General features: G+C 42.1%; 2 protein-coding genes and 1 long non-coding RNA gene across 6 annotated transcripts in view; 1 reads left to right on the forward strand and 2 right to left on the reverse strand.

The window, feature by feature from the left end:
* bmpr2b (bone morphogenetic protein receptor type 2b) overlaps positions 1-12,018 on the reverse strand; it is a 166,320-nt gene extending 154,302 nt beyond the window's left edge. For both annotated transcript variants that reach the window (XM_088606701.1, XM_088606700.1), the window contains exon 1: positions 10,693-12,018. In XM_088606701.1, the coding sequence (XP_088462827.1) occupies positions 10,693-10,855 (163 nt within the window). In that variant the 5' untranslated portion in view covers positions 10,856-12,018. The remainder of the gene's footprint in view (positions 1-10,692) is intronic.
* A 373-nt stretch (positions 12,019-12,391) lies between these two features.
* LOC148648788 (uncharacterized) lies at positions 12,392-13,729 on the forward strand. Its single transcript, XR_015926428.1, has 2 exons — positions 12,392-12,481; positions 12,924-13,729. It is a non-coding gene; the product is annotated as an uncharacterized LOC148648788 (long non-coding RNA).
* A 3,222-nt stretch (positions 13,730-16,951) lies between these two features.
* Positions 16,952-19,144, reverse strand: part of LOC148648789 (uncharacterized) — a 31,095-nt gene continuing 28,902 nt past the window's right edge. For all 3 annotated transcript variants that reach the window (XM_088606719.1, XM_088606718.1, XM_088606720.1), the window contains one exon: positions 16,952-17,728. In XM_088606719.1, coding sequence (XP_088462845.1) covers positions 17,501-17,728 — 228 coding nt within the window. In that variant the 3' untranslated portion in view covers positions 16,952-17,500. The remainder of the gene's footprint in view (positions 17,729-19,144) is intronic.

Raw genomic sequence — 19,144 nt, forward strand, 5'->3', positions numbered from 1 at the left:
TCGCTTTCCAGCATGGAATAAAGCTTTGACGTGTTCCCGTTTTCTAGACTATTGCTTTGACTGTTAGTTTGGGAATTGTGCTGACAAGAGTTCAAGTGATGAGCCAAAGAGAAAGCACTCAGCCACTTTGGATCATTCTGCCCAAGCTCGCCTAGCTAACGAGCTGTTACATAAAGCTGATTTAAGATGAGAATAGGAAGCTAGAAAGTGCCTGGATGTTATATTCCTACCAGGAAATTCATAAAAACTACAAAACATTCTCATATGCATTTTCGACCAATTATTTTTATATACCCAATTACGTTTACAGTATATACCTGTGGACTTGCCTGTTTCTGTTTATAGTTTCTCTTCCCACATGCTGTCAGCACTCAAGGTTGCAGAAGCACTGTAGCCCACTGTGTTAGTCAGGAATGTGCTGCAGACCGCAGTCCGCAGAGGACTGGCTTCATAGTACTTTGATCCAGGACCGATATTAAAAGCTTCCTGGAGTGCGCAAGAATTTAAAATGTCCATCAGAAATGGCTATGGTGCTGAGCCACCCATAGACTCACTCCCTCGTCATATAAAGAAATGTGCCAAGTCAGGGCCTGTGGTACACTCATCTGACCTGCATTATTCTAATAATAAACCTGGTTTATTGACTGCTCTGAATAATGCATGGCACTAAGCAGGCAGCATGGAGAGCACCTTCTGCTACAAATCACCGCCTCTAACCTCACCACAGTCTTTGCGGGCCATGATAGCGATGGCTTACTGGAATTTGAGAATTTTGGTTTTGAAAATCGAACTTCTGTTATCTAAACATAAGCTAAAAGATTAACCAAGATCACGGGAGCTTCTGTAACTATTATAGTCCATGTAGAGTATACAAAATCAGCTGAAACCCCCCTCCAAATAACTTGTTTTTATATCTCAATTTCTTAAGTGCAGTTTCGAAATGGATCTTGAAAATAATTTAAAAAAAACTTAGGAATAAAACATTTTACGCAGTTACTACATCGAAGAAACAGTATGGGCCTTCATTTCTCCCCTCGATAAACCGCCCCGGAGCCCCACACAGACAAGATGAACTGAAGGGCCTCTTCTTCTCTGTATCTTTTCTTATGTCTTACATCTCTGCTGTTGGGGCTCCTGCTGCTTTTGGGCTTCACACACCTGTGCGGAGGTTTAACAGCTGAACGACCTTCCGTACAGCACAGCAGCACTTTACAGAGAATCGGCGGAAACGATGTTCTGTGAGCACATGTTCGGAGTATTGTGTCCTGAGGAAGGGTGAGTCCCACTACGCAGACCGGAAGGTCAAAATGGCAGAGAACCCTGGACTTTTTAAGTTGTGGCATGGGAGCGTGCCCTCAGGAGTTCCAAGCCTCACCCCATTTGTGACAGGAAAACGAGGAAGAGGAGGTGATTTTGCAATAAAAAAAAACAGCAACAATCCCCTTTGGTTCATGTTCACAGCAAAGCATCACAAAGAAAGTACGAAAAAATGGAGATTCAAGCTGTTTTAATAACTGGAGGCAACACTTAACTGGAAATGATTACGGAACACAACTGCAGGAGACATTGTCCAACGTTCCTTCTCGGATCAGCACAGACCCGAGCCAATGACATCACAGGGCGGCAGCGGTGTTAATACCACAGCTGGGTACCTCTCTTCACATCTGGGGCACATTTCACAAGTAACCATGGAAAGGAAACTTAAGTTAGAAACCTCCGATTAAAAAAAGAGAACACCGACAGATGCCAAGTGCTATTAAAAAATGACCTTTGACCCAAACTGACTTTAATGGGGGGTGTTTTTCTCCTGAAAATCTGACTGTGCCCACACACCTAACTCTTCCTAAGGAAGGAAGCAAGAATTCAACATGATCAACTCCAGTTTATCAGCACAGACAGAAGGCAGATAAGATTGCAGTTGAGATATCTTTCTTACTGTATTATGTCATCAATGTTTGTTTAGGTGGCTGTATGTCTTCTGATTCTAAGTTTCAATGCTGAAAGAAAATCGTTCCACTAAAAGCTTAAACTAAAAGGTTGCCTTTTAATCTCCGAAGGCGTAAGGCACCAGTTTTTTTATCATTACAGGTCACTGAATGTCAGAAACTGGGTTGGCTTGCCAATTCAAATGTTAACGCTTATTTAAAATAAGATACATAATTACAGCACCGATAGAAAAATCACAAACAACATCTGGCGCGCAGTACATTCTGAGCTGAACCAAATACCTATTAAGTTTGAAAAATGACATCTGTGGATAACCTAGCTGATTAAGCAAAACCAATCACCCATATTGCTTTTCCATCCCGCCCACTGCTGTAAGGAGAATAAGATTTTTCCTGTTTGTATAAAAACCAGAAAAGCCAAAAAAATACCTGTAATAAGAAAAAAAAGTTCAGAAACACAGCCTCCCAATACCACAGCAGCAGCAGGGGAGAGATGTACTATGTACAGCAAAGGCCTCCCACTATAAAGACCAGAGAGGATGCCTGCATCTCCTCTGAACAGCCTTCCAAAGAGAAGGCAGCACAGTGGAGGGCATACAGTCTAGATTTCCTGAAGTAAGGCTTCATCGATAGGTGCTAAAGCAAACCCCAATGTGGCACTTAGAAACAAAACGCGTTGAATGCACAGATAATCCACTTGTCTATCTGTAAAGGGAACAACAGGAGCATACCTTATGAACCCTCATTCTCAGTCGGTCAGCTACCTTGGGCAGCAGATTTGTGTAGCATTTTTCTTTTCTTTTTTTACGACAAATTCAAGAGCAGGCCTCTGGGTGACAAACCCAGTAGTTTTCATAACGTTACCGAAAGTCGCAGAAATATCAGAAGCCGTACTTGTAGTGCAGGAACGAATCTGCAGAGCGCTCAACGCTGGCGATTTTCATTAGGCACGTGCAGCAAGATGATTGTAAGGTGGATGTGCAGCATTGAACAAAAAAAGATGCATAGCAACCGAGACAGTTTCACTCCTAGACACTTCTGAGGCCAAACTAGACCCTAAATCTGACCCCTGAGCAAACAGAATTAATCGCTGCTGTGATGAAAACACAGCATAATTCCATCAAACTTGATAGGGAGTCTCCAAATAATATCTATTGATGAGTAAAATAAGCAAGTTTATCGCTGCCTTTCACAAAAACCTACACGTGTGAAGCAGACTTTTCCTACAGAAACAAAATTAACAACAAGAAAAGGTAACCAGCTGAACAGGGGCCGTGATATCTGGGTAGCACTTTCGTCCAGCAATTCCAATTTGGGTGGGATTAAATGGTCAATCACGCCACACTATTCACATTAAGTGAGGGAAACTCAACCTGGTCGTTATTGTGAAGTTTTCTTTGTAGGCACTGGCCTTGCTTTGGCTTTCTAAAGTGGGCTAAGCAGGAAAGGACTGCAATGTTCTGATTCCATATAGACTTTATAACTTAAAATATGTAATGGTCAGATTGAAGGCATACATGATTTTCTGCAGCTGGGTCACAAGAAAACTACACAGCTTAGATAACGCTAACAAAGGAGATTCCTAAAGATAAAAAGCAAACCACCTGACGCTTAATCTGACACAGACACAGATGCTACTGTAGCAAGATAACGCAGGTTTGCCAGTACACCTGCTGGTTTTCCAAGTTTCTTTAAAGGCTGAGAGGAACTGGTGTAACTAAGCAAATAACCCATTATCATTGTGAGAGGATGAGAATCTGGAATGAAACCCCAAAGACACTCTGGCGAACCAGGACCAGAGAACCCCAGTCTTGAAGCTGCCCAAAGAACCCTATTAAAGATTAGTATCAATTTTGTAGTTCCATGAACATCATGCCTGCATTTGAACAAAAAAAGCTTCCAATGTCCACAGAAATCGTCATCCTCCACAGTTTGACATCATATCGTCACATCAAAGACAAATGCTCATAACGAAAACCCAACAAATAATAGAAATGTATTCACTATTGTCAATTGAGCACCTGAATAGTGAATGTCAGTTGCATTAACTAGCACAGTACAAATCAACCACATGTCTGCTTCAGATGAATTCTCAGACAACACCGATGACTAACCCTCTCATTTGTTTCCTGAAGAACAAGGAGTCCCAGCAAAACAACGACTAAACAAGTAAATCAATGTTATTCTCAGCCCAGAAGCAGCTTTCAGATTTGACAACATGCCCCTGGGCAAAACCACTCCCCACAACAGAAGCCTCATTTACCTTAACGGCACAATAACAAGGAAAAAAAAGGTCTACCATAAAAAGGTAAACTGACATTTGATGTTTTTGAATAGGAAGTGTATTAACCTGCATCCATTTTATTTAAACAACAAGAATGACATATTCCTTCATTCAGCAAGATCATTTTTTTAAATGTCACAGAGCACACATTAAACACCTAATAATTTTTGTTGTATCAAATGAGCCTGTAAGATTTACCATGATCCTAAAACATACTCTAAACTGCTTCAGACAATCTGTGTTCTGATCACATAGTGCAACTGGTCATCTACATTGGCTCAGTCTCCACAGCATGTTCAGCTCCATATTGCTCAAGAGCTGCTCAACATCTGCCTTATCGTTAACACTACAGCACGGACACCAACAAAAACGTATTAAAAAAACTAAAATGATTAGTCCACCCATTTTCTAACTGCCTTTTCTAATTCAGGATCGCTGGGAAGACGAAGACTATTCTAGCAAGCAACAGGCACAAGGCAGGGTACACCCTGGACAGGACACAAGTCCATCACAGGGCAGACGCACAGAAACAACAGGTCAGTTTTCTCAGATGCCAATTAACCTACCAGTATGGCTTTGGACTGTGGGAGAAAATCCAGGCGAACAAGGGGAGAACATGCAAACTCCACACAGATAGCACCCAGGGTCTGGAATTGAACACCAGGACCCCAGCGCTGCCAGGCAGCAATGCTAACCCCTGCGCCAACATGCCTCCCAAAAAAAAAATATTCAATAGCTATGCAGACTGATGATAACGTCTCATGAATGAAAACAATTTTCATTCCACCACTTCATGGCTGTGTAGGTTATTAATCATATGTTGAAAGCAATGTAGATTTCAAAGCACAGGTCTCGTTTTCCTAAGCCTTCTGGTGACATTTTGGTTAAAAATAAAACATTATAATTGTCTATGTGCCAGTAAACTAAGCAGCATTTCATTACCCTGCCAACTCTTACTGAAGCTGACATCTTGGTGTGCTCGTATTTTAAGATCATTACTGACTGTGCATAATAATATGTGAATGACACTTCATATATTTGCTCTTCAGATTGGTCAATTCCATTTTCGTTGCAGATCAATCTTTTCGTTATCATCTTCGTATTATTGGGCCTGTTTTCTGCTCACAGACGTTTAAATGGCCAGATCTCTATTTTATTTCACCGCTGACTAGGAAAAAAGCTGAGTTTCTATCTGGCTGCCATTAGCTCTAATACATGTCTGTAGATGCTGTGATAGTTGATTTGAAGACACATTCCCAGCCAGGGCTGGACGAGATTAAACCCAACACTCATTGTCATGCTTGGCGCTGGTCTTTTTATGGTGGATAATGCCATACTAAAGCTTAATGGGTCTGAAAAGTCATTGAAAATGGATGCTTTATGGCTACAAATATAACATGCACCACGAATGATGGAACACATAAAGCTCCTAACTTCCATTTTTCCCCCCTTAAGAGTTGATGTTGTAACACTGTGCATATTCAAATTCAGGTCTGTGTTCTTCTCTCTAAATACGTCCATCAGTGGGTAATCACCTAATTTCCTGTGTCCACAAATAGTCTCTTCAGTAGGAAATCAAAGTCTATATGTACATAACTGTGTCTATAAAATTTTTTAATAAAACATTACAGCCACAAAGAATTGACAGATAGATAAGACTTTATTAATCCCGTAGGGAAATTGATGAAATTGTAAAGGACCGGCTTCCTGTTAAGTATTCTAATATGAAATTAAGTTTTTCTTAGCCAGGGACAGCTGATTTTAATTATTCCCTTTCTTGTAAGAATTATAGCAGAACTCTTAAAATCACAACAGTGTCTTCACAGCGCAACACATGACCATATCAGACATGGAAGCTTCAAAACTCCTGTTTGGTTGTGTTTGTGCTCTCTTATCTTTTTCAAGGCCTAAAGTAAGCTTTATTTCACCCCCCAGGGGCCTTGTGTGAAGGCTAAGCCTACTAACAGCTACTGTTTACTTCTTTCTTGTGTCAAACTCAAGTTCTTATCCACACAAAGAGCCATCCACTATTAAAGAATCTCAATTTTTTTTTGTAGTTTGCTCTATAATATGCTAAGCTTTCAAAAAAATTAGCTTACAATGAATGTATATCCAGAAATGGGAGTGACGAGAACTATCTTATGAACTCACTGTCCAAATCCTACAATCATGTACTAAAAATAAACCAGGATAGACATGAGCAATGATGAAGGGGGTGCTGATTATCCTTAGAAAAGCATTTAAGGAACTGCAAGGCACAATCATTCACCATTTTTATTGGACAGAGTACAATGAGCACTTAAAAACTGCTGCATAAACATCGCGGACTGCACCTCCAAATACTCAAGCCTAGCAAACGATCAATCAGATCAGGATTTATAACGCTGACCCTAGAAAATAAAGCACTCACACACTCATATTACTGACGAATGGCTTTCCTGTTGAATCACTTGCTTGTTTTGTTGTTTGCCAATTGATTCAGATGAGTGTGCAGTTATTGCACATATCGGCGATTTTAAATGTTTTTGTTTTGCACAAGACCCAGCCACTGCACCAGACACGCATTCACTGCAGAACATCTGAACGTGGCGATATGTAACCCCAAAGCTTCAAATATGCACATCCGAAAAAAAAAGGTTAAGACTTCTGTGTTAGCTATCACAACACCAGTTAAAGATGATAAGTCAAAATGCACAGAAATCCTGTACACAATAATGTTACTATTCAGACATCTAGCATTGTATCTCTTCCGGAGGATAAAATACCATTCTTTATGCATGTTAATGATCCGTTTTCTTTTTTTTTCTTTTAAACAAAAGATCCAAACCAAGGCAGAGCACAAGTCATTCAACTAATCTCCTGGTTAAGGTGCACACTGCACAGCCTCAGAGAACGTCACACAGTCTCCTTTCCAACTGGTACACAGCACTGCCACTGCGTTTCTTCAGCTCAGGTCCCGGTGCTCACGAGTAGCTGAAGTGTGGGTCGAGCTTAGGGGCCGGAAATCATCCTGCGACATGCGTATCCAAGGACTGAGCACGCTATTGGCTGAGCACTTGGGCTGGCTTGCCTTGATTGAGCCAGGGTCTGTTCTGTTTTTCCGGGCAAACAGGGACTCCTGTGGACCTGCTGCTAGCTTTGGAGTAAGGTCAATGAGACACGCACCTGCTCCTCCACTCCACACCGAGTGCCCTATTAGGCAGGAATGCTCAGTCTTCGTCCCGGAGGCCAAAACACCTGCTGGCTTTTTTGTTCTAGTAGAGCTCTCGGGCACATCACTGAATCCTAACTGACTTAAGAACAGGACTAATCTGTATCCCAAGTGCATTTCTATTACTATACAATAGCTGAACTTAATGAATTCTCTCTGACCCCCCCCAGTCCTACTCCAAAAGATATACCCAGGCAGATCGTTTTAAGTGTCACTCTCAGATAGGTAACCTTGTTAATTTATTCTGGCCGTGCAATAAAATGAAATAATACGGGAATTATGTACATTCTGTCACCGAAAACATCTTTGGTTTGCATTTTACCTTCTAGACAGTGATTATACACTCCAACTTGACAAAGTTTCAATATGTCTATTTTCTAAGCTTGATCATTACGCTAGGAAATGTATGCCTGTCTACCAAGTACCAACTGTCTAAATGTGGCACTCCCTAGAAAAACTGACATGATCTCCGCTCGAGATCGGAGCACTTTTGGAAGATCTGTTCTCCCCTTTGGACTTATTTGGAAAACCAGCTTTCCTAATTGCGTTATTTTTTTTTCTTTCTGAGATTATATCGGTACAGGAAGGCTGTGCAGTTTTGTCCCTATATGCCCAAACACATCATTATGTAGTTTCTTTTTGTATGAACGGATGAGGATGGGATTTTATGAATGTCAATGATCAGCATGCTGTTAACCAACTACTCACTGCTACTGTTAAAGGTTTAAAAAAAAAGAACATTTAAAAAAATAGGACTAATTTGGACAACCTGATCTGGGCTCAGCTCCTGCAAATGCTGGAGGGCAGCTTTCAGCTACTGCATTTCACAAGTAACATCAAATCCAAGACTTCCGAGAAAAGAAAACGCTACTGAGGAAAACTCCCATAAAGCAACTTGCTAGTTCAATTAAGGTTTCAATTAGGTCATGAGGCTCCGCTGGAATGGAAACAGCTGTTGTGTGGGCCTCCGGGCGCAGAACTCTGAACCCCTGCTGTGAGGCACTGGGTGATTCTCAGTGTGTTAAAGGATCTTATACTCCATGGGTCCTCATTCCACCTCTGCAGCACAGAGGCTGAAGCTGCGGAGTCCCATCTTACACCCGGACTATGACTGTGCCCGAGACTGACCCACACAGCATCAACGTGTTGGAATGGGAGAGAACAGAGCAGAGCAGTTCTGCACCGTTTGACCCCAGGACATGCGATTCAAAGGTAGGGGAAACGAGAGAATCTGTGTGCTTGTTTTTAATCCATTTTCGAAAAGCTATATCCAATTCTGGATCACTGGGGACCCCAGACAAGCCACGGGTGCACACCCTGGATGGGGCACCAGTCCATCGCAGAGCAGACACACAAACACAATCATCGCACCGGGGCCAGTTTAACCAACCAGTATGTCTTGGGGCTGTGGGAGAAGTCTCACGCGAGCCCAGGGAGAACATACAGACTCTACACAGACAGCACGCAAGATCTGGAATTGAACCCAGGGCCCCAGCACTGTGAGTCAGCAATACTAATCACTGCGTCACTGGGCAGCCCCTCATTTAGAGTATCTCTAAGGCAACAGTTACTGTCTCACTCGTTTCCATTCAGTGGTTTAATGCCTGCAATCGAAAGTCTGGGTATTGCTTAAAAATAAGTGGACACAGCAGAGTTGTCCTTTTGGATCAGACGTGGCCAGAGGGGAATCTGTATTATAGCGCCATACATTTTTTTTTCCCCACACACATTAGGATAAGAATTCCTAGACCACGTCTGTGGCCAAATAGGAGTAAGTTCTTGGAAGAAGAAAAAAAATCTTTGCCAGAATTAGCTCAGGTTATACAAGATGTCTTAATCTTCCCCAGTCACTCAAGCTGTGTTGTGTAAGCTTGGCTCGACAACCTGCTTAAAGGGTCATGATCCCAAAAACGCGTTCAGGGACTGAAAGGCTACCAACCCTACAAGACTCAACCTATGGGCAACTGGGGAGTCTCTCAGAAGCATGTTCTCCCACTTCAAAATGGAACACAAACTAAAAAAAAAGAATCTAAAAAGACTGCCTTATCAGAGGAGACATCACTGAAGCCTTATAGTTCAAATGCGTTTCAGGATAACCAGGCATCAGAGCAACATGGTTGACAAATGAAAGCAGAACACTTGCTCAGGTTTTACTGATTGGGTTTTTCTCCTCTAAACTGAAAGGAAGTACGTCAAAAAAGATCAATTAAAAAACACCTCAAAGCAGAAATTAACATATTACTCATTCGGGAGTGTCTGAAATGACCAATGACATTTTCTGTACTCTGGTGATGTGACACTTTTAGAAGGAGGAAAGGGGGAAATATTTCATAAATAGGAATTATTTTTAATCCAGATTTTTATATTTCAATCTACACTGGATCTAATGGCAAGATGGCAAGAAGGCAGGACATAAAAAGAGCCCTTGTTCTGTCATAAAAAGGTGCATCTCACGTCCATGTCAAGTGAATGAACGAGATAAAACGATGTTGAGGTCTGTGCACTACCCTTCACAGAAAGCACACAGCAGACACCAGGATCTTAACTACCGTACTTACAGATGCAATTGTACGTTATCAAAGCATTCAGTTCAAGTCACCCAAATAACTGAAACCGCTGTTGTCACATCTGAAAACCTGGACTACTCAAATAGTGACATGCACATTTGAACATTACTGTTAATGGAGTAACAAATGAGAGACCGAGACATGCAATACTGCACATTACTTAGGCTACACCTAAGACATTACACGCCATATATGTATCTCGAGTTGTATGTAACATTATTCGCCTGCCGTATTTTCAATTGTTCTATCCCTTGGTAACAATAATATAATCGCTTTACTCGATTGCAAAGCGTTTTCTCATTTGTTCTTGGAAAGATTTTCAGCGATTCCACCCGTGGTCCAACTCATGAAAATAAAATGCTGCCGGACCTTGCTGAAGACACTGGTTACCTGGAGGACTACCAAGGTGCCCATGAAGTAACTTAAATAACAGTTTTATTTTTCTTGGGTGAATTTAACCTTTCCTGTCTGTTAAAAGCTACAACAAGGCGGTTCAACCACGGTCGAAAACATATTCGGCCGTATAAAAAAAAAAAGTTAAATATTGAGATTCGCTGCCTGGGTTATTTTCGGTGTCGTTTCGTTTAACTGAAAGAGAACAGTGTTTATTTATTGGAAGCCCAAATCATTTTTTTTACAGGGCCATTAAGTCTGATTTCAGCCCGCAGTTATGTAGGCACTTACCAGCTACCGTACTGAGCAGGACTGCGTAGACTCCCAACACCAGGATAGACAGGCGGTGGAAGGCGGCCATGCTGAGCACCAAACCCGGTATCCGCGATAATAAACACCTCCAAAAAGTTTTATAATTTTTTCCTCTTCCTAGAAATGACCAATCCAGATACATTCGTTGACTGTAATCCCGATTCAAATGAAGAATCCCATCATTGTCCACCGGTCCCTCGTCGTTTTTGTTTTCAGTTCGTATTCGTGCTGGCCGGCGTTAAAATTAACATTTTCTTGGAACAGCCAGCTACTTATCTCAATCATTTAACGTGCTAGATTTTTTCCCCCTCTTTATAAAAAGCCCTCGCCAGTTACATCATTCGTGAAATGAACTGGGCGATTCCGGTTTTAAAAATAGGGAGGCTCGGTTCTTTTAATTTCCACTCCCGGCTGCAAAATAAAAACCTTAAGACAACCAGAATCAGTCTGAACGGTTATTCTATTCCCTTTGATTGGGTTTCTGCAGATATACGAAGGTTAGGTAGCTAACGTTTGCTACCCTAAAGCTTCCCGAATTGCAAATGTCCTTCAGCAAAAACAATTAACGTGCAGGCGAGCGCGTCTCCAACTTAATATGAAAATCCGAGGATTCCATTTTTCTTGTGAAAAAAAATCAAAAAAATAAGTCCTTGGCGAGAAATTGCCTGCAATCCTCCAAAAAAAGGCCTTTTTTTCCCCCCTCCAAGAACCCACCAAGCAGCTCCGACTTTTAAAGTCCGCGGTGCACAAATTCCGTTTTTTCTTTTCCCTTTAAATGAAGCCCCTTTGTGAAAAGCGCCTGCTAACTTCGCTGCCAACAGGAAAAACTGTAAGCATTTTATTTCCCCTCCCGTTTTGCTGTTCCTACGCAGGGCACGGTGTTTGTTTTCAGGAGCGATCCCAGCCGAGATTCGCGGATCCCCCCCTTGCTCAGGATATTAAGGGAGGCCCCCCCTTTTTTTTTCTTCCTCCAACACTTTCAGATCTCCACCTTTAGACAAGGCTATGAATTCCAATAAATCTCCATCGGAAAATATCCTTGCGCAAAGCCCAGTTTTTGTTAAAAAAAAAATTACAACCTCCCCCCCCCTCCCACCCCAACACCACAAATAAAAAAATGTACACAGGCACGTCCTCCCCAACACTTAGTTCTGCACTGTTTTGGTTACGGGGAGCAGACTGCCTCCGTTTCGGTTTGTCTGCAGTTTCAGAAGGAGGGAGGGCTGGCTGGCTGGCTGGCTGTCAGCGCTAGTGACCATGGAGCAGCAGACAGCGAGACAGAGCGTCTGTGACTGGGATACGCCTCATCCCGGGATTGTCTGCGGCGCTTGCAGCACTAAACACGCTAAAGCCGAGCCGTCTCACTTCCGCGCAGTGTGGGAAAGGAGTAGAGCTCCCGCTAGCGGTGCACAGCCGGTCGCGGAAAGAGTGGCGCTGGCGTGGGGCTCGCCCGCCTTTAGGCGCACGTTTTCTCAAACCACCTCTGTGCTCTCGGCCGTCGTCTGAAGGTTATCCAAAACGCCACCCGACTTGTAAAAACGTTCAACAGTCTGGCATGTTAAATAAAAACCTGATTTTTAAAATCTCTTATGTGGAGACAAACATTCCGTGAGTGGTTATTCTCGTTTAAAAAAAAACAAACAAGACTATATGTTTTCGAGCAGTTGTATTTATTAAAAAAGTCCAGGCGTCTTGACTTGCATATTCAGAAGAAAATCAGAAATGTTCCAAACAGGAGTAGGCCTTTAGGCACATCTGGCGCATTTTGGTAGGTAATAGTTAAATGATACAAGAAATTCATGCAGATATGGCTGGGAAGCTTGTTTCACACTCCCTACAGCCCTGTGGGTGAAGAAGTGAAACGTGTTCTCGGTTTTAAATGCACTTTCACATCGTTTCCACTTGCGCCGTCTGGTTTGTGTTTCATTTTTCCTTTCCGGAGAAAGCCTCTGAGTGGACTTTGTCTGTGCCTTTGAGGGTTTTCAAAACTTGTATCAGGAGAAAACTCTTTTATGGTGAAAGCTGTGAATTAAGGCCTGCAATGGCCCATATTAGTGAAACCCCAGATATTTCATAGGCAACCCACAAGGTGTCTGAGATGCAGTTCTGCTTTGAATGTCAAATGGACTAAAAGTTAACTCTAAGGGCTCCCCGATCCTTTTCGGATTTTGGTTGATTATATGCACCTGTTTTGTCTCTCATTATTTAAGCCTGGTGCTCTCGCCATTCCTGGCTCAGCGCTGGGAGATGGACGCCTGGGATCTCACCTACCAACAGGTCCAGGAGAGACCCGAAGGCATAGGCTTCACCACGGCGTCCTGACCGTCTGGGTCTGGGGCTCAGCGCGCCTGGCCTCGTTACCCTGGTTTTATTCCCTGTCCCTGTTCCGGATCCCGTTCCGGATTTTAACCTTGTTTGTCTTGTCCTGGATGGATCCCCCGGTTCCTGGACCCTGGACTGCACCCCGGATTCTCCTTGGGACTGTTTGGACTTGTTTGCCCTTGCCACGCCCCCCCCCCAAGCACCGGATCACCGCCATCACGCCCCCCCCTGTCTGTCAACCCATCCTGATCCTCTACATCTTTTCCCTGTTGTCCTTCTCCACTTACTTCCGGATTATACCGTCTGCACAGGGTCCTGAACTATGCTTTGCGGGAGCCTGGACCGGCTCCCCTTACACCAGGCAGACTCTTCTACCACCGGCAGCACTGAGTCTCTGTGCTCTGGCACCAGGGTGGAGTCCCAGTCACTGTTAGCTAAGTGTCACGAACCAGGCATTTGGATTACAGAGCTCAATTTGCTCCACGAGCTAACACTTTTTGGGTTGAGCCCTGCAAGAGCCCAGCTGTGTTCAGTTCTAACTTTTTAGAAATTCGGATACAATTCTTTAATAACAGTGATCCAAATAATTTTGAAAACACAGAAGGCTTCTTCCAGTTTCGTCACAATCAGGATAAATGGTCAACATTTATTTGTGTTGCAATCCACATGGCAAAACAACGCTGTTAAAGTAAAAGAGGAGCAGTGTATTGTTCTTTAACACACTAATTCAAAATGGTTTTCCTTCTTAACCTTTGACATGAAATACACTAGGCAGCACTTACAGGAGATTGCACAATTTGCTCCAGCTGAGGAAATTTCTCCTGGGTTTTACATTGCAACAGTTTTGAAGGAGACCAGTATTTTTGATTATTGTTTAATTTCTGCAAGACCTTGTTTTTGAGAGCTTTACTGCAGACCTTGGCAGGGAGGTGATCTCCATGGGGTTAGAAGCAGGAAAACAAGAAGTCCTGCTGGTTGAAAGTTAAACAGGGTGAAGTTCATTCACGAGCAGCCTGATTTTGCAAAGCAAAGATAAATGCATGACATTGACAGACGACTCTGCGTTACAATTGTTCTCAGCACCTTCATAAAGGTGTGAATCAACTGTGATACACCTGGGTATTTTGGGTTTCGTAGTAAGAGACACCCAAAATGTTCACTCTTCTAGAAGCCTCAGCTTCCTAGTTTTTAGCCTTCACCTACTATACCATACCTTCAGGAGACTGTGGGCAACAAAAAATTTCCCACAGCCATCTGGGAAATGTAATTCAGACTAGAACAGCCATCTTGCCTGAACCTGCCATCTCCTCACTCAGTGATATTCACCATTCGTTATCAATGGCTTTCCATCCATCCATTTTCTAACCACTTCTTGCAGTTCGGGTGGAGACGGAGCTTATTCCAACAAGCAATGGGTGCAAGGCAGGACACATCATGGATGGGACACCAGTCCATTGCGGGGCAGGCAGACAGAAACACACACTCACTCAGACCAGGACCAATTTTCCCAGAAGCCAATTCACCTACCAGCATGTCTTTGGAGTGCAAGAGGAAACCACGTGAACGTGGGGAAAAGCACACAAAGTCCATGCAGTAATGCAGGTTTTCATCTTCTTTTAATGTCCTTACAATTTGTGCTCAGCATGAATAAACGTTAATTCACACTTCACAGTCATGATTTCATATATATTCCAAATCCAGCAGCTATATTAGCCTGAAAGTCACAACTGGCAGCCCACTGAAGCTCAGCAGGTATGAGCCTGGCCAGTATCTGGATGGAAAACCTTCCTGTGAATGCTGTTACTGGGATCAGTGGGGGGGCGCTCATCCTGCGGTCTGTGTAGGTTCTAATGCCCAAGTATAGTGACGGGGACACTATACTGTAAAAAGGCGCCGTCTTTCGGATGAGACATAAAACTGAGGTCCTGACTCTCTGTGGTCATTAAACATCCCATGGAATTTCTCCAACATAGTATGGGTGTTACCCCGGTGTCCTGGCCAAATTTCCCACTGGCCTTTACCAATCATGGCTTCCTAATAGCCGCCATCTCTGAACTGGCTTCATCACTCTGTTCTCCTCCCCATTGATAGCTGATGTGTGGTGAGTGTACTGGCGCACTATGTCTGGCCTTACATCATCCAGGTGGGGACTGCACATTGGTGGTGGTAGTGGGATTCCCCATTACCGGTAAAGCGCTTAAAGTGGAGTGTCCAGAAAAGCGCTATATAAGTGTAAGCAATTATTATTATAGAAAAGGTCTGGAAAAGAGATAAAATAGTATTAAAATAATAAAACAGTCTGGAATTATCAGGAATTTTTATTATCGCTGTTTGAATTCTATGTTGGCACCCTCCCTTTAAATTTCTTGGCTGGCCTTAGAATAGTTGATTCTAAATGCAAGTACCTACTTAAGGGTATTAGGTAGCCCAGCCGGATAGAATCCATCAGCCCCACAATTTCTGTTTCTGATTCTATCCTTTAACATCTTGACTGAGGAAAAGCTATACTTGGACAGTGAAGTGAAAAAGAAAGATTTCCTTTCCTCACATGCTGTTTTAACAGCAGTGCGAGGTTCAGGTTACAGCTTGACTTTGTACGCATTGTTTTGGTTATTGACAAACACAATTATAGTCCCCAGGGCATTCATAATAATTCTGCACATTGGTTCTTCCAAGGAAAATTATTGTTAGATGAAAACACTCTAAATATAATACATTAGATATTACCAATATGTCATATTGAATGCTAAAGATATAAAAAAGTGAGTCCATAAAACATTACGGCATACCACTATTGTAGTATAATGAAATATTGATTCAAAAGAAATGGGGCAAAACCTAATTCCACATTCATTCCCTTAGGAAATAATGTATCCAGCTGTAAATATCCAGAATACGTCTCTGTGTTAACGACATGCTATCCAGATTTCTGCCTTCGTGATGGAATAACATTCTTTCTCAAATGGAAACAAAATCGTTCCCAAAGGTTGTTGTGCGTCCTTAACATCTAAAAGTTCTAAAAGCAGGACCTTGTTCATTTTGTCTTTGTGTAGAACTCCCACAACCCCTCCGTCCACTTCGCCAGTCCATCGCAGGCCAGAAGCACAGCCACCAACAGAGACCCTCACATTTAGGGTTAATGTTCCCAGAGGCCAATTAACTTACCAGTCTTTGGACCGTGGGAGGAAACCGGAGCACCTGGAGGAAACAAATGTAAACACAGGGAGAACATACGAACTCCATGGAGACAGCACCTCTGGAATTGAACCTAGGACCACAGTAGTGCAAAGCAGTGTCAACCACTGTGCCACACTACCTAGCAAAACGTAATGTAGAAAACTTTTTTAATAAGTAATATGGAAAAATGAACACTTTTTTTAATAAGTACCTCTTTGAATTCAATTCTTCACTTCTTATAGTTACACTTTATGGGTTCTAAAGTTCACCCCCTCATCCTTGGAGTCCAACCTAGGGTCAGCATTGACAGGCAGAGGTGTGGAATGGCTTCTTCAGTCCTGTAGTTGCTCTGGTGACTGTGAAGCCTTTTAGGATTCCTGCATCCTTTATACTCTGGCTATCAAGTCCTTTAAAAGCAAAACAGGTGGAAGAAGTTCAACGTGAATGTCTTCCGTCTTGGCAGTTCTACAATATGTAATGTCACACACTACACTCACTGTCTTGAAACCACTGTAAACACTTGCCACACTAGAAATTAAGAATTGGCTCTTCACTCGACCCATGTGTCTTAAAAGGCAACTAAACCTTGGTCTTTTATGAAAAACACTCCACTTTAGATGATATATCAATTAAAAGAATGTCAATGACTATATAACTTGAAGCTATATTAACTTATAAGAATGACAAATCCCTGCTAAATTCCTATTGCACCCCACTCCTTCAAAAAATAGACAACATATTTAAAAAATAAAGAAAATATTATATTTAGGATTTTTTACATTTACAGGAAAAGTCATTAAATTACAAAAATAAAAAAATGTTAAGATCTTAGGATGTACAGGGGTTAAATTGGTTTATAAGGTACTGTGCATACAATATAAATAAGGTAAACTATTTACAAATTCATACAGGACACTTTCAAGCTTATGAGAACTTTCTAAATTAATGTTACAGTAAATATCATATCCTATGTCAAGCATATAAAAGTGTACACACAGGCTGCCTCAGAACAGGTTTTTTTAATTCATATACTGTACATACTCTAGTGAATATACTGTTAGAGGACAGAAGTCACATGTAATTAAGTTATCTGTGTCTGACAGGTAGTTCAAGAGACTTTGTGCTTCAAAACCCATACTGTATGCGTGAAACAGGATGTGCATTTAAACAAGGAAGCTGTAAGTAAACTGGTAAACGTTTTTCGGGGGGGAGAAGTCAACTAAAAGGTGTTAAATTATTTCCATCTTCAGTGCAAAATTGCCTTAGCCTTTTTTTGCTTCCTGCTCTTTTACGATTGGCTGAGGGACAAGCGGAGCTCCTCCTCCCTCAGACTCCTGTCCAATCGCTGAGTTTCCATCTCCATTACCGAGGGGAGGGGCTTCTTCGACACCTGTGCCAGAGAGTCACTCAGGTCCTGCCTCAGGCCCAGCAACCACTGGTTGTTTCTGGAAGCGCGTTCGATGAACTCGGCCCTCTCTTGAAAATCAATGGCCAGAGTTAATCTGAGGTAATGCACCTGCAAGAAAGGGAGAGAAAATCTCTGAGCGCATGTCATGGACACAGACATAAAAACTGTGTCCACAGCAACTGCGAAGCACAATGCAGACTGCGTACTCTGTAAATAAACAAGTAACAACCAGCTGTCAGTCTGCAGAGTTTCCAAATCCTACCCTCTAACAGCCTGGCCAGTGTGTTGCTCTAGGACGAGTAAAATATCGATATTTACATTAGAAATCTTGAGAATCTATTATTCCATACGTGTTTGATAGAGTTTCATAATTTGATGTTTGCTTCAAGATTATGAGTGTTAATGACCTATGAAGGGACTGAATTAACTTACGAGCTGGACCATAAATTCTATAGTTAATGTATTTTAACTGTGATGTTATACCTATCTTTGTAATCCCTACATCAATAATCAGCCATTTACACCAAGACAGACTGATTATTGTATACAGGTTTGCTGTTGTAATAATATAATTGTCTATTATATATTCTGAATCTGTTTTCTGATTTTTTTGTGTGACTATAATTCCTAGTAACCACAAAATCACGTTTTACAATTTGCTGGTCCAATTTCTAATTGTTCTGGTAAATTCAAAACCATTACAGCACAACACCAGGCATGCTGCTTGATTTTTGACTACTGATTTTCTGAGGTTTTTACAGTAAGACTGAGACACATTGGTGCTATATACAGTAGATCCAGAGCATGTATACTAGGGAAGTATGTGTGTTTCATGGGAATGGCTGGAACATTTATCCAACAGTGCAGAGCCAGGCATTGGACAGTAACCTGCGTGATTCCCAAAAGAAAGCAGCATCCTCTAAATGTTAAAAGTGCTACCTCGATAAGCAACCTGAAATGTGTGAGTATGGTTTTGGTTTATTTTCTGCCACATTAAAAACCAGTTCAGTGGGCATCCACAGAAAGCCCGACTGGGGATGCAAGACATTGCTGGGTATGAATATGAATACTGTCATGATTATACCATTCAGCATTTCTAGCTTATCAAGGATCGCATCTGACTGTTGTGTCAAAGGTGCAAAGACATAAGCTTCAATAACATGACAGGGTAGCTGGATCACTCTGGGCAAGGAAATGGCTATTGTCATTTTTGCATTTAAAATGCAGAAATATCTTTCCGCATGTTAGTGACCAAAAATGAACCCAATATTCTAAACAAGGGCTCACGAGAGTACTGTATATTAACATTACATCTCCGGATTTAAAGTCTATAGTTTTAACCACAGCTCCCAAAATGTGCCTCTGCTTTTTTTACTGATTCTCCACAGAATCCAGAAGATAAAAACGATGTATCAGTGCCCAGAGTCAGGCTTGGGAGGGTGGCTCTGACTGAAGACGCCTCAGTCTTGCTCTGAAGCTACCATGGAAATGTCTCATCAGCACAGGCTCAAAGCAGTGATGACT

The sequence above is a fragment of the Lepisosteus platostomus genome, chromosome 14, assembly GCF_059453375.1.
Source record: "Lepisosteus platostomus isolate fLepPlt1 chromosome 14, fLepPlt1.hap1, whole genome shotgun sequence".
Classification (NCBI taxonomy): Eukaryota; Metazoa; Chordata; class Actinopteri; order Semionotiformes; family Lepisosteidae; genus Lepisosteus; species Lepisosteus platostomus.